This window comes from Mauremys reevesii, linkage group 1, assembly GCF_016161935.1.
Source record: "Mauremys reevesii isolate NIE-2019 linkage group 1, ASM1616193v1, whole genome shotgun sequence".
Taxonomy (NCBI): Eukaryota; Metazoa; Chordata; order Testudines; family Geoemydidae; genus Mauremys; species Mauremys reevesii.
Genome location: NC_052623.1, coordinates 19,214,501 through 19,229,869, shown reverse-complemented (window position 1 = coordinate 19,229,869; position 15,369 = coordinate 19,214,501). Strand labels below are relative to the sequence as shown.

At 40.1% G+C, this 15,369-nt stretch overlaps 1 protein-coding gene across 2 annotated transcripts in view; it reads right to left on the bottom strand.

Annotated features, from left to right (window-relative positions):
* UVRAG (UV radiation resistance associated) overlaps positions 1-15,369 on the bottom strand; it is a 148,778-nt gene that overhangs the window by 25,606 nt on the left and 107,803 nt on the right. For both annotated transcript variants that reach the window (XR_005587866.1, XM_039498755.1), the window contains exon 14: positions 9,549-9,640. Coding sequence is in view for 1 of the 2 variants with exons in the window: in XM_039498755.1 (XP_039354689.1) it covers positions 9,549-9,640 (92 nt within the window). In the remaining variant the exon portion in view is untranslated. The remainder of the gene's footprint in view (positions 1-9,548; positions 9,641-15,369) is intronic.

Genomic DNA, 15,369 nt, shown 5'->3' with positions numbered 1-15,369 from the left:
AGAGCGAAACCTCTGCTCCTGTGCATTGGCATATGGGGCTTGGGATAGAAAACTGGTAGAAAAATGTCCTGGCTGAGGTGGAATTGGGATACCACCTTGGGCAGGAAAGCTGGGTGCGGTCTGAGCTGTACCTTATCCTGGTGGAAGATTGCGTGGGGGGAGGGGTCGGAGGTTAGTGCTTTTAACTCCGACACCCTCCTTGTCGATGTGATAGCAACCCGAAAGGCCACCTTCCACAAGAGATACAGAAGGGAACCTGTAGCCAGAGGCTCAACTGGGGCTCCCATTAGTCTAGCTAGGACCAGGTTGTGAAGCTCTGTACCTCAGGGGAACATTCAGCACTTTCATGTTCATCCTTGTAAAACGATTGTGTGGTATCCAATGCAAAGTTTGTCACGTTGGTGTCTTCGGAAGGCTCATGATGCACTGGCCATTGTTGTTATAGTAATGTAATAAGTTATAATTTCATGTATGTAGTTATGAGGCTGAAAATGTAGCCTCATGGCTTAAAATAATCCCACGCAAGAACTCTCCAAGAGCAGAGAGGCAGTTCACAGCTTATCAGGGCAGGTATGGGACAAACCCAGCCCAGCCTCACAGGAACAAAGGACGCTGGTCTAGACCGCAACAAAAGGATCTATTAGACTCAAGTGAGTCACTCCACTTCCTTTGGCCAGTTTGGGACTGTGATGAGGTAATGCTCACCTGACTCTGAAGGGGGGAGGGGGCAGGAAAGCCAAGAGGGAAGAAAGAGCATGATAAAAGGAAGAGACGTTTGCCATGCTCTCTCTCTCTTCCACCTACATTTACAGACACCATACATAATCACTTAAAATCTATCTTTCATAGCTAATAAATCTGTTTGTTTATTCTAGAGATAACAAATCTGGTACATATCAATTTCTTTGTTAAATTCCCTCCATGCCAGGTCCAGTAGATAGTCTAGAATGAATGGTAGAGATATGTGACTGTGATAGCACCAGCATGATAACCTTTTCCATTTGGCCAGGTAGGTGGCGCTAGTGGAAGGTTTCCTGTTCCCAAGTAGCACCTCCCTCACCGATTCCGTGCATTGGAGCTCCCTTGCATTTAATCATGAAGCTTCCAGGCTGTGAGATGGAGGGCGAAGCAGGCGGCTGTGGTCCTGTGTAATCAGATCAGAGAGGAGTGGCAGTGCGATCAGGGTGCCCACTGACAGCTCCAGAAGTGTGGTGTACCAATGTTGGCGTGGCCACACAGGAGTCAGCAGAATTACCTTTGCCTTGTCCTTGCGGATCTTGAGGAGAACATTGTGGATGAGTGGTATCTGAGGGAAGGCATACAGTAGACGGTTCTCCTAGGGCATCGTGAACACATTCGCGATAGATCCCAGACTGTGCTTTTGGAAGGAGCAAAAACGCTGGACACTTCCTAATGCTCCTGGTGGCAAATAGGTCTACCTGGGGAAACTCCCACCTTTGGAAGATAGAATGTTGACCGGGGATGTTGACCGGTGCCGGGGTGCCACACTGTGCTGCCATGCCAGGGATCTTCAGTACCAAGGGTCTCTACCACCAGAGTACTTCTTCGGTACTGGTTCGCAGACTGATGCTGGGGTGCTCTGCACCGAGCCTGGGCCCGGGACTTGGCGGTTGGGTGCCGCTGGATGGGGTGTGGGTTCCATTAATCGCTGCTTCAAACGGAAATCACGTTCCTTTCTAGTCCTGGGCTTGAAAGCCTTGTAGATCTTACAGCACTCGGACTGATGTGCCTCCCCAAGACACCTCAGGCATGAGTCATGAGGGTCACTATTGGGCATAGGCTTCTTGCATACACCACAAAATTTAAATCCTTGGACTGGAGGCGTGCCCCAGTGCCCAAGGCGGGGTGAGGGGAGAACGACCGACTCACCAAGACTACCCTAACTACTGAACAAAAAACTGTGCAGAACTAAGTAATAGCTAAGGGAACACTTGCAGGCAAGCAAAACTGTTCCAATGCCGCCACAGATGGTAAGAAAGAACTGAAGGGGGGGGGGTTCGGATCGGCGGGGTCATATATTGAGCACCAGGAGGGCACCACTCCAATGGGCTCCCTGGCCGACCCGACAGGAGCAGCTAAGGGAAAAAGTTTCCAACTGTGTATGCAGAGGACACACACCTGATTGGAACTGATGTGAACAATCACTCGAAGAATTATTAATTTACAAATTGATTAGCTGAACTGATACATTGCCTTAAAAGTGGCATTTTAAAAATGAACCTGATCCATACTAAAATTCAATTTTTTTTAGTTTGTGATTTTTCCCCCCTCTGGTCCTGGGCCTTCTTTCGATAGGAAACAGCTGGAAAGAAAGAGCACTAAAGAGGAGTTATTGATGCCACATTATCAGAAAAACACTGCTATTAATGCAGGTCACTATTGCATCAGTTAACAGTTGTGTAAATTCAACCAAAAGAATAAGATCCTTGAAAAATGATCCTATTAAAAGAGAAACTAAAATCAACATGAATACTGAAGATGTTTACAAGAATAAGTTTGTGGTATAGATGAAAGTCTAAAATTCAGTAAGACTTGTCTACATGGTTGTAAACATTAAAGAACAGCAAGTGAACAAGAAAAAGGAGAGGACGCAGAAGTGCAAACAAATTGGTAACTAAGAAAACCAAGAAAGACTCTCTCAGCTGCTCCCAATCTCATGTTGAGAGTTGAGAGACACCTGGAAAAGCCTTGACAGTTACCCTATGCAACAGACATGGGATATGTCTATCAAGTGAGCCTATCACTTGATAGGTCAGCCTATCAAGTGACTTACCAGCAATAGCCTGCAAATCTCCATTTTAACAGCTGTGTTGTATGTGCGCTTTATATCGAGAGCCAGATATTTTCCAAACACACACTGGGTATTTGAACTCATGTGAATAAGTGCACAACAGCAAGTGCCTGACTTTGAAAATCTAGTCCATAATTTCTCCCTTGAGCTATGCTTCCTGAAAAGAACCATTTCCATTTATTTTATAAGGAAGTACTAAGAAGTATTGTTTAGAATCATTAGCCCTAAAAAAGAATGACTATGCATGCAAGTCTTAGAGGTGAGAAGGAAATGAGGCATAGATATTCACTGGGGTAATTTGATACCCCCAGAGAACCATGCCTAATATTCATATATGTTTTGAAATATCACCTAGCCAAAAAATGTATTTTGTCTTGTTAATGACCATACATCACTCTAAGGAAATACCTGTCTGTATAAAGACAATGTCCCTAAAGGATAATGAAGGCTTGCATCACTAGTACTTCAAAAGCCTACTATGTATAAAAAGGGAGGAAAAGGGTATCTAGTACTATATTTATATGAGTAAATTTACTCCTGTTTAATAATAGTCCCAAACACATTACCTCATCCCTGATCAACCAAGATTGAAAATTTTGATCTTGTCTACACTATTACTAAATTGATTAAAACCTTACAGAAATCATGCCAGACCCCTCTCTTTCCACAGATCTAGCGTGCCCAGTGGTAGACAACCCTGGATCATATTAGCACTGACATAACAGAGATACGTACTATATAAATAACCAAGGTATGTTTTCCTCCTTTCTGTGACTTGTTAGGAGGTCAGAGCTAGCAAAGGAAGAAAGCTTTAGGCTGTGAGCCAATTTCACGGCTGATCTAACACTGCTGAAATCTGTTGAGTTACACCAGGGATTAATTTGGACCTGAGAGATGATAAAGTAGAATTTCAATATTCTGATTTAGTGCCACTCTAGCAATGCTTTTGATTGTATTCATCTCGATGCTTATTCCCATTTATGAAGTTTTATTATGACTTTTCTATTTCTGTATTTTTCGTCTCTATTGCCAACATTCTCTTTCAACCCTAACTAAAATTACATTTGGAGACTAATATAGGTCCGTTACTGATTCATGTTTTTGAAGAATTAAAGTATAATACTCTGGTCAGTTAGGGGAGACAAAAAGAAGGTGGTAATGACCTAATCACTGGCCTAGGAGAGATGGATCTTTCTTTCCACAAAATGGCATATCAGGGCTGCCAGAGGGCCATTGTGCGCAGAGAGAACCAATGACTTACAAGGTATCAAGTGCTTTTTTTTTTTTTTTTTAAAAAAGGTTCTGGCTGCTATATTGCCTATTTTATTCTGGAAGGTTCCTGAAATGTAACGGAGATCAAGATACATCTTAAGGCTGAGAAATAAGACAAAACTCTATATGTAAGTACCAAAATAGCCTCACCACTGCCAACACCAGCTTTCAGACTCAAGCCTCTCCCCATTTGCTACAGGATTTTATTATTACCATAAAAAACTTTGCTCTATGATGCTACTCCGTCTCCCACAACCCCATGTTTGACTCAACACATCTCATGCTTTTTTTTTTTTTCTCCCCTCACACACACACAAGTGTACACAGTGGATTGTACTGTTCTATACTTCCACGAGGATTTTTACTATTATTCATTTGATGTGGAAGGTGCTCAGATACTACAGTGATGGGCAGCAACACAGATCTCCTGATACATCCGGGTTATTAAAATCAAAAGAAAATTAATGTATCAGTAAGCTGTACCACTTTCCATCAAATGCAAAGAAAAAAGGATGCTTTTAAATAGCACTTGTTCTGAATGGTCTGTTTAGAGCCATGCAACAGACCCAGAAATGTTACGATTATGACAATCACAGTGTTAATGAGTTAGTGTTCCTATGAAAACACTGGCTTCCTTTAGAAAGGACTGGAATGAAGAACTCATATATACTACTAGTCTTACTTTGCTGAAATGGAAACTTTCAAAGTAAGGTAACTTGTTGGGTTCACTGGAGCAGTAAAGGAGCCTGCATTTAATCAACTCAGAGCACCACCATGTGTCCCTATAGCAAAAGAAAAGTCAGCGAGGGTAAGAAGTGATTTATGAAAGTAACAATGCATGGAAAAACCTGCTTAATGTAAGAGGCTTGTATAACATATGTACTTTATACTCCCGATGCCTCTATACGATCTTTAAATCTACCGAGAAAAGTAATTAAATTCATACAACATGGCTGACCGCTTAGCAACATGAACTATGTGGAGCACAATTCACCTGTTCTCCATGGGCTGCGCTGGCTTCTGATTTGCTTTATAATTCTGTTCAAGGTGGTGACCAATCTAAAACCATATATAATTTGAGTCTTTGGTTCTTTAGAGAATACCTCTCTTCTTAGGCCTGGTCTACACTAGGGTGGGGGGTCGAACTAAGGTACGCGACTTCAGCTACGCGAATAGCGTAGCTGAAGTCGAACTACCTTAGTTCGAAGTACTCACCCGTCCAGACGCCGCAGGATCGAAGTCCGCGGCTCCCCCGTCGACTCCGTCACTGCCTTTCGCGGTGGTGCAGTTCCGGAGTCGACGGGAGCGCGTTCGGATTTCGAACTATCGCGTCTAGATTAGACGCGATAGTTCGAACTCCGAGAAGTCGAACGCTACGCGTTGACCCGGCAGGTAAGTATAGACCTGCCCTTAGACACTAAGAACATAAGAGTGGCCATACTGGGTCATACCAAAGGTGCATCCAGCCTAGTATCCTGTCTTCCGACAGTGGCCAATGCCAGGTGCCCCAGAGGGAATGAACAGAACAGGTAGTCATCTAGTGATACATCGCATCGCCCATTCCCAGCTTCTGGCAGACAGACGGTAGGGACATCACCCCTGCCCATCTTGCCTAATAGCCATTGATAGACCTAACCTCCATAAACTTATCTAGTTTTCTTTAACTCGGTTATACTTTTGGCCTTCACAGCATCCCCTGGAACAAGTTCCACAGGTTGGCTGTGCACTGCCTGAAGAAGTGACATACAGTAAAGGAGTTACAAAGTACATAAACAAATTTTAAATTCCTATGGAGATTTTATTATCCACCTACTTTCTTCTTCTTCACCTTGTCCCATCAGTCAGGGTCAGCAAGTCTTTTTAGTCTCCTAGCACACTTGTCAAATGCGTCTTCAAAGACAACCACCTTCATCACGTCCTCCTTCAGCATCTCGAACCACCTTTTTCTAGGTCTTCCTTGGGTTTTGTCCCATGACTACTAGCTCTTTACTATAGTCAACATATCATCATTTCACATGACCCAGACATAAGAATGGCCATATCGGGTCAGAACAATGGTCTAGCCTAGGAACCTGTCTTCCAACAGTGGCCAGTGCCAGATGCTTCAGAGGGAATGAACAGAACAGAGCAATTATCAAGGGATCCATCCAGTTGTCCAGCCCCAGCTTCTGGTAGTCAGAGGTTTAGAGACACCCAGAGCACAGGGTTGTGGTCCTGACCATCCTGCCTAATAGCCATCTCAGGTGATATTCCCTCAACTTTTCCATAATAGGGGTTACCTGCATCATGGCTTATACCATTTCATTGCATAGTCCATCAGCTCTAGTCTTACCCAGTATCCATCTATGCATTCTCATTATGTCAGTGTGACGTAGTAGTTCTCTCTATTTCTCACTGGTTGGCATTCAGAACCTTATGTCATGACTGGTCTAATCATGATCATACACATTCTGCTCTTTAGTTTACTTGGTATATTCTTATTGCAGAAAATTCTCATCAACTCTCTCCATTTATGTTAAGTGCTATTTCTGCGGGCTCCTAAACCTGCAGCCACATTCCCATCACTACTCAACACCGAAGCAGGATATTTAAATTGTTGCACAGACTACCCCATACCATCTTGTTTTACTGGATTCTTATTGCCCTCTCAATGAAGCATGACATATATTCCATCTTTTGCCTGATTCATAAGCCATTTTCTTCAAATATACCCTGTGATGCTGTTTAAGAAAGGGGACCATTTATATCACTGTTAGGCATAAGGCAGGCTCTATCCCAAGGCAGAAATGTAGCAGCCTGCCTATCTATGTTCCTTCATTGCAATGAAGCAAGCAGCTGTTTTGCCAGGGTTGGAAATGCAATCAGCCAGTGCTATCCCTTAAATTGCCTGGAGGTTCATTTTATAGCAGATAACAGGAATTGGATTGAAACAAAATTCAGTCAGTTTTTGCTTGAGAAAGGAAACGGTATGGAAGAGTAAGTGTCTGCTTTGTGCATTCCTACAAAAAACTGTTTCAATTTTAGAATAACACACTTCTTGATATAAAAAAACATGGTTAATAGTGCTACTGATAGTTAATTGATCTCATTCTCTGAGGCAGAAATGTAGCAGCCTGCTTACATAGTAACATTGCTAATGTTCCTAATAGTTAGTTAACTGTTCCCATTCTCAGTCAATTCCCCCAGGAGCATAAAACCTGTAAAAGTTAAAACTTCTTTACATTGCCAGAGTGATGTAAAGGAGCCTTATTATAAATGACAGTAAGGGAGTCCTCAGCTAAGATGATTATGTGCTCTCTCACTTTTTTCCTGTGCCAAAGTGGCACAATGGGATTAGATTACAGGTCAGGATTTATTTTACTTACCCACTAAAATAAAAGATTTTGAAGGCAAATAAAACATTTATCAAGCAGTCAATATAATGTCAAAAAATCAGAACGAAGCACTTTCTGAAGTACCTAGCCAAGTCCTTTTGAAGTTACCAAAAGGATATTCGTTGTTTTGTACAACGTGAATGGCCTTCACATCATGCATCAAAAAAAGCTACACCAGCTTCTTGTGCTCAAGAATTCCCTACAAAACTGCATGCGGATGGGGACAAATTATTTTGCACATCCTGCAGTGTTGTTCTCAGTCACGACCGATGGCCTGTAATAGTGGATCATTTTACATAAAAAAACCAAACCTTTAGAAAAATATGCAGAATTTCCAGAATTTTAAATATTGTGCACAGAATTTTTATATTTTGATGTAGAATTTATTTTTTTGGAGCAGAATTCCCCCAGGAGTAAACCAATCACACAGCCCTCCATGGTTCTAGGTTCTTTTCTAGTTCATATTTATCTTCATAACATGTCATCAGTGAAAACCTTGCTCCAGGGAGCTTCTCCCCTAACGTCTTATGTCAAGGCGTCCTGACAAATCACAAACAGGAATGGGTTTAAAGCTGATTCTTGATGCAGACATACCCTCACAGCGAATGACTCACTGTAGCCACAGCTGCTTCTCACTAGTGTTGTGCTACCCTCATATGTGTCCATGATAGTCTGAACATGTCTCCAGCAGATAGCATGACTGCAGGCACCACAATAACAATTCTCTAGAAACTGTCATAAGTCTGCTCTAAAGTCAAAACCACTAAGTGCAATTCCTTGAGTTTCTCCCTATACTTCTACAATATTCAGGTGCAAACACTGCATCCACTGACAACATTCCTGGCATAAACCCAAATTGGTTGTCAGTTCCTTGATGCTCCAGTTCCTCATGAAATCTTTCCTCGATAATTCTTTCCAGCCATTTCATTGTGTGACTCGTTAACTTGATGGGTCAGTAATTGCTACATTCTTGCATGTTTCCTTTACGCTTGAATGTAGAGACCAATGTGCTCTTCCCCTACTCATCAGGCATTTTTCCAGTTGAAAAAGTTAATCACCACCACTCCCTCACGGCCTAATGCTTTAATGCGTCAAATGGCAAACTGTCAGGTCCTGCTGCTTTCCCACATTCAAGTCTCCACCATGGTAATAGGTCTTGTGAGGCTTCCCCTCAATGGTTTCTTCACATTTTTCTTCACTGAGCAGTTACTCATAAAAGCATTGCCACGTCCTAATGATCCCACCATCCTACACTAGTACTCTTCCATTTTCATCTTTGACCCACTTTACAGCTCAAGTCCTCTGTGCTTCTTTGCCTAATCTTGGCTAATCTATATATTTATTTTCCCCCTTCCTTGTTTAGTAGTCTTGCATATAAGGCTTTAAATGCCTGACCCTTACTTTCCACAACCACTCTTTTTGCTGTTTTCTTTACCAGCTTGTATTCTTCGTAACTTTCCACTGTTCTTTCTGTCGTTACTTAAACCCTTTTCTCAACTTCTTTACTGCTTCCTATACATAGTTGGCACCATCACATTTCCAAAACATGAAATTACCCTCCTTTTGTTGGCCACAAGCAGGTTGTGCCCTTTCTGTAACGTTTGGATATTTTCCCCCAAACATCATGGTCAGTCATTGTCCAATCTCCACGGAACCTCTTCCTTAAATCTCAGACTGACTTCCCTATCCACAAGCCTCCACCATTTTAGCCTTTGTTCTGCAGCTCATTTTGTTCCCCCAGTAGCCTTTTCACCTTAAGTCCATTACAAGCAATCTATGCTGCTCCACAATCTTAGCTCCTGGTATCACTTTACAGTCTCTGACTTTTTTTTAATCTCTTCTTCTTGTCAGAAAATAATTGATCGGGAACCTGTTGGCAATGCTCTTGTATGTAATTAAATGGTCCTCCCTCTTTACAATGTATGTATTGGCAACAATCAGGCCATGGGCTCTGGCTGACCCTAAGATATCCTCACCAGCTTCATTTTTGGTTCCAAAGCCTCATTTTCCTGTGACAATCACCGTAGCCCTTACTGTGTTCTCCCTACTTTTGTATTACTTAAGTTAATTGGTGAAACAGAGGCACTTACCATCTGACCATGAGCCCATGCTCCATGAAGTTTTTCAGGTTAGGAAGAGTTTGCCTTAGGTCTGGAGTACCCAATCCATGTTGATATCTAAGCTACAAAGAAAGAATTGTTAGAATTAGTAGGGCCTGCTGAGCACTAGACTGTGTTTCAAAGGTGGGGGAATAAAAAGCAGCATAACTAATTTACTAGCTTTGCAAATTAGAACTGAAGGATAACCAATCGATTCAAAATGGGGAAAAGGAAGAATTGTAAATATGCACTTCTTTAGTTAGGAATATTTTAAACGTAATCTGAATCCCCATAATAATGGGTTAAAAAACCCTCGCTGACTTGGATAAAATAATCAGTTCATCTGATCATTAATCCTTGTTACATAACTACTTTGTTTCGTGCATACAGCATGAATATGCTCTCCTTGTAAAATAGGCTGATGAAACATGGGCCAGGGCTTATATTTTAGTACTGCATTCTTACATTCATAGCTTTAAAAAAAGCAGATTGAGAATACCCATGTGTAAACAAACTATTAAAATAATTCTATGCTAAATAGTATGAGATATAATTTTAGTATAGTATCAGAGGGGTAGCCGTGTTTGTCGCTTTTTGCAGATCCAGACTAAGAGTCCTGTGGCACCTTATAGACTAACAGAAGTATTGGAGCATAAGCTTTCATGGGTGAATACCACACATGCGTCCGACGAAGCGGGTATTCACCCACGAAAGCTTGTGCTCCAATACTTCTATTAGTCTATAAAGGTGCCACAGGACTCTGTCAATTTTAGTATAGTGTGTTAGTTAACTCTGTAGATAATTCCCCAACACGTGCCACTTAAATGAGCCCCTGTGATCTATTTATAAACAACAAAATTAGGTAAGGCTATATTGTGTCTTTCACTGCAGCTGCACTACCTACTAGTTCTGTCAATCTTGGCATCAAATAGAGATACATTATAGCACAACGTAGTTGTAAGGTCTTTGAAGTAATAAAAAAGGGGGCGGGAAGTGTGTTTTCTGATAACTCACCTAAAGATTACTTGATTAAATTATAACTCACGTGTGTGTGCACTGTTTATCAAATTGTGAAATGCTTCAATCCTCTATCTCTGATAAATGATAAACTGAAGCACACACTTAATTCAGATAGCATAATGTCAGTGACCAGAAAATATTAACTATCCACTTGGAAAATTATTAGTGGTCCTGAAACTAAAAAACAGGGCCTTTGGATTATGAAAGACCATTAGGATCTTAATCAAGTTTGCATTTGTAGAAACTACCTTCAGTAATACAAATTAAGTTGAGCAGTTCATTTGTTAATGCACACTCAACAGTTGCCAGTGGGGAAGCGGGGGGGAAGGAAGGGGAGTTTGACAGGCTGCAAGTATATTTTAGACAATGAACTCTGAGTGGACCATGCTGGATAAATCTAAATATGTAACCTACATGCCATAATCCAATTAAACTACTACCTGGGTATATGGTCTTGAACAGTTTCTATCAGAAGAAAAAAATCTGTCTCACTTCATAACACACTAAATGCCTTTTATTACACAATAGATAAAATATTTTTAAACTCACACTGTTAAGTATTTGTGCTTATTAGACTGTTACACACAACTCTGCATTGCGTTTGCTATAGCAGTTTCCTAGAAGTTCATGCCCAATATTTGTTCCTACATTCTAAACCTTCAGGGAGGCTTCTGGAGTCAAATTTATCCTCCTGCCCTGGATTATACTAGGAAAGACAGCCCTAAAATTAAACTGTTAGAACACAATCTGTTGTAATAAGCCAGTCTCGGTTTGATAAATGATGTTTACATTTAATGAACATTGCCATAAGTAGGGTTCATAGTCACATTAAAAAAAACCCTGCATTTCTGAGAAATAACTGCTTCGCACCTGCACATAGGCACTGATTCAGTAAGGTATTTTGAAGTCAAAGATTCCTCACATATTTAAATAAAATATCATCTTGTTGAATTGGGGCATACATGATTATATCTTGGAAAACAATGGAGATGGAGTATGCACAAATCAGCAAATAATTCTTATTTGATAGTTTTCTTTTTAAAAAATCAATTTTCTTTTTTAAATCTTGAATCTGAGAATTATTTCTATTGTCATCTGGGTTTAAGGAGGAAAAAATTGCTTTGGAAAAAATAATTCCCAAGTACTGGATTGTGTGACTGGAGGCCACTTATTGCAGAGTTTATTATTTCCATATGGACATAAATTTATGTACTATGGTGGGCTGTGATGCATACCTTCCACTCCAGTGACAGAACCTGGATTAAAACAACCATACAATGTAAATTACCAAATGATCCACACTCTCCTGGTAGGATTATACTGGATTTGGCTAAACAAAGGACTAGCCTGGAGCAAAGGAAAATATTAAACAAAAAAAACACTAATGACATTACATATGTCATTACTATCACAGCCAAATGTTTGCAAAATAGGCAATTTTTTTAAGTCATTCTTAAATTCTAAGGTTTCATAACATAAAAAAGGACAGGATTAAGGGATTTTTCCCTTTAAGGCAGGCATGCACTCATTTTGAATAGTCAGGATCAGAAGACTGTAGATAAGAAAGACTCTCCAGTATTAAATATGGACAATAGCACTGTTTCTAACTCCATTTTATATTGTCAAATTAATCCATAAATGCCATTGAATAGTTTTCCAGTTGGGCCCATGTTAAAACTTTGGTCTTTTCTTGAGCAGATATGCTGTAATGCAAACTCCATGCAGGATTAATATCTGCCATACTACAGCAGAGAGCCTTAGCAAGACATCTGATGGAGCAAATTTCATTATTTCTAGTGTAGTTCAATATGTAGAATCTTTTACCCTTTAGATATTTATGGTTAATATTGCACAAGAGTAACTGAAGTTATATCTAGCAAGTATCACTATACTTGTGGACTTTCAATGCTACTTAAAGTTTCTTTAATTAGGAATACCATCAGAAGTATCGCTTGCATAATTGCTTTTACCACCTTTGCAGAAGGTAAGTGATGACCACTTGGCTGCTTTGACATTACGGTACTTATTAGAATCATGTTATTTCTTTGTATCAACATACATAAATTCTGTCAGTGGTTTAGGAGTATTAAAAATATAAATTAACATTTGTGACCTACAAGAACAACAGTAGGCATCATTTGCTGATTTTTTAAAACCAATTTGAACTTGTTGGACCCATACATTGTAACAAAATTTGATACATGGTCAGTTCTTTATCTTCAGGAAATGGTACACTGCTTGAAATAAGCATGCAACAGAAAACAGGTCTTGCTAGAACGAGTCTTCCTTTCCAGTCCGTCTGAAGATTAATTCATTGTCTTTGAAATGTGTTAAGGTAAATATGAAGTATAGCTGTTAAATATTATTTTGGCTACTTTAGGTTTTGTGATAACTCAAACATTTAACTCCTGGCAGGAATTCTTCTAGATGTCATTAGTTATTTAAAAAGTTGGCCTCAGTGAAGGATTCAGTGCCTCCCTTTATATTCCAAAATATACCAGAACAATTGGTGGTGGGTTTTTTTGTTTGTTTTTTTAAATAAATCCCCCTTCCTGTAGATTTCCTCTTGCAGTTTTTACAAACTCTTAATTTGCATGTGGCCCAGTATGCAAACAGGCCAACACTGTGAGGCATACACAAATGGCTAGACAGGGATAGGTGTCTTACCTCCTGCCTGAACGCGACATTTCCAAGAAATGTCACCTCCTGGTGACCTGCCCTAAATCTAACACCTAGTTTTCAGTATAGATACATAACTCCTTAAATCCAAGGACAAAGGACATACAAGAGGAAATAAAGAGGAAAAATCTAACAAACATCTTAGATGTCTGTATAGTACGGCAAGAAGTATGGGGAATAAATGGGAAGAACTAGAAATGGTCTGAAATAAACAGAATGCAATTCAATAAAGGACAAATGCACAGTACCACATTTAGGAAGGAATAATCAATTGCACAAATACAAAATGGAAATGGCTGCCTAGGAGGAAGTACCGCAAAAAAGATGGGGGGGGTTATAGTGGATCAAAAACAAAATATCAGTCAACAATGTAATACTGTTAAAAAAAGAGCAAACTTCATTCTGGGATATATTGGCAGCTGCATTCTGAACAAGACAGACAGACATTCCTCCACTCTACTCAGAACTGATTAGGCCTCAGCTGAAGTGTTGTGTCCAGTTCTGGGCACCACAATTTGGGAAAGATGGACAAATTGGAGAAAGTCCAGAGGAAAGCAACAAAAATTATTAAAGAGCTAGAAAACACGACCTATGAGGAAAGATTGAAAAACTAGGTTTGTTTACTCTGGATAAGAGAAGACTGAGGGGGGACAACAGTCTTCAAGAACATAAAAGGCTGTTCTAAAGGGGAGGGTGATAAATTGTTCCCCTTGACCACTGAAGATAGGAGAAGTAGTAATGGTCTTTAATTGCTGCAAGGGTGATTTAGGTTGGACATTAGGAAAAGCTTATTAACTGTCAGGGCATTTAAGCACTAGAAAAACGTTATCTCGGGAGGCTGCTGAATGTCCATCATGGGAGGTTTTTAAGAACAGGTTAGACAAACACCTATAAGTCTAGAGAATACTTAGTCCTGCCTTCGTGCAGGGGACTGCACTAGGTGGCCTACTGAGGTCCCTTCCAGTCCTGCATTTCTATGATTTAAGATTATCTGTACATATATCTGATTATGAGGACCAGTGGGCTAATAGCTCTTCATAGCAACCTCACATGCCATCCTTTGTTGAACTATTATGTATATGTCTGACACAAAGGATCCTTGTATAACCCTGTGCCCTCTGCCAGTTGGGACCAAGGAGTCTCTGGGTTACACCAACTTTTATGCATAAACTACACAAAATCCATCTCCTGTACTCTTGGCTAGATTGCAACAGAATGAGAGGTAATATCTGTTTTTTCTAAAGGAAAGCAATTAAGTTAGTAAGGAAAGGAACTAAACTTCAGTTGTGAACCAACAACCCAGCATGATGCAAAGAGGCAGTGATGGAGGTACTGTTTTTTCAGAGGAGATAAAAAAAATGTAGTCTTAATCACTTGTGGCAATTTAAGATCTATAGTCCTTCACAAGAGTAGGAGTGATATTTAGAGGGTCCTGGGAATTAACAATCTGCCTAAATTTCTTTTATAGTTTGTGACTTAATGGAGGAAGGTTCTTTTTGAAGGTTAAGGAAAGTTCTGGTGTTGTGTGACAAGTCATGTGACAAGTGTGTGAATAATTAATGCAAGTAAACCTAAAGATTTGATAAAGAATAAAAATTAATAAAAATAGGTAAACAAATATATAGTACTTTACAGCTGCAGAGACATGTGCAACCATTAACTAAATCAAACTTCAAGCAGAGAGCAAGGAAAGCGATGATAAAATCCACAGAACTAGGGTACATTTTCATGCAACTTATCTAAGCAATAAAAAGAAATGCAAACGTATAACCTGTAAGTCAGAATTTAGTTTCCCAGGGTCTTCAGGATTTTATACAAAAATTTTACTCTTAACATTTTCCTAACAAAATCAAGAATCAAAAAGTGACTAATTAAAAACAGATGCTTGTGAACGCCCCATGTTTTTCTAAAGAAACGAGCTTTCTGCTTTACCTGCTATGTCAGTAAATAAGGGCTTTGCTTGGCCAGCAGGGGACGAGAACTTGCTACTAAAGTACTCACCACTAGTTTCGCTGAAATGTTTAAATCTAGAAATCCAAGTGCCTTAGGCCTTGTCTACACTAGCAAAGGCTTGCCAGCACAGCTATACCAGCAAACCACTTTTGTTGGCATA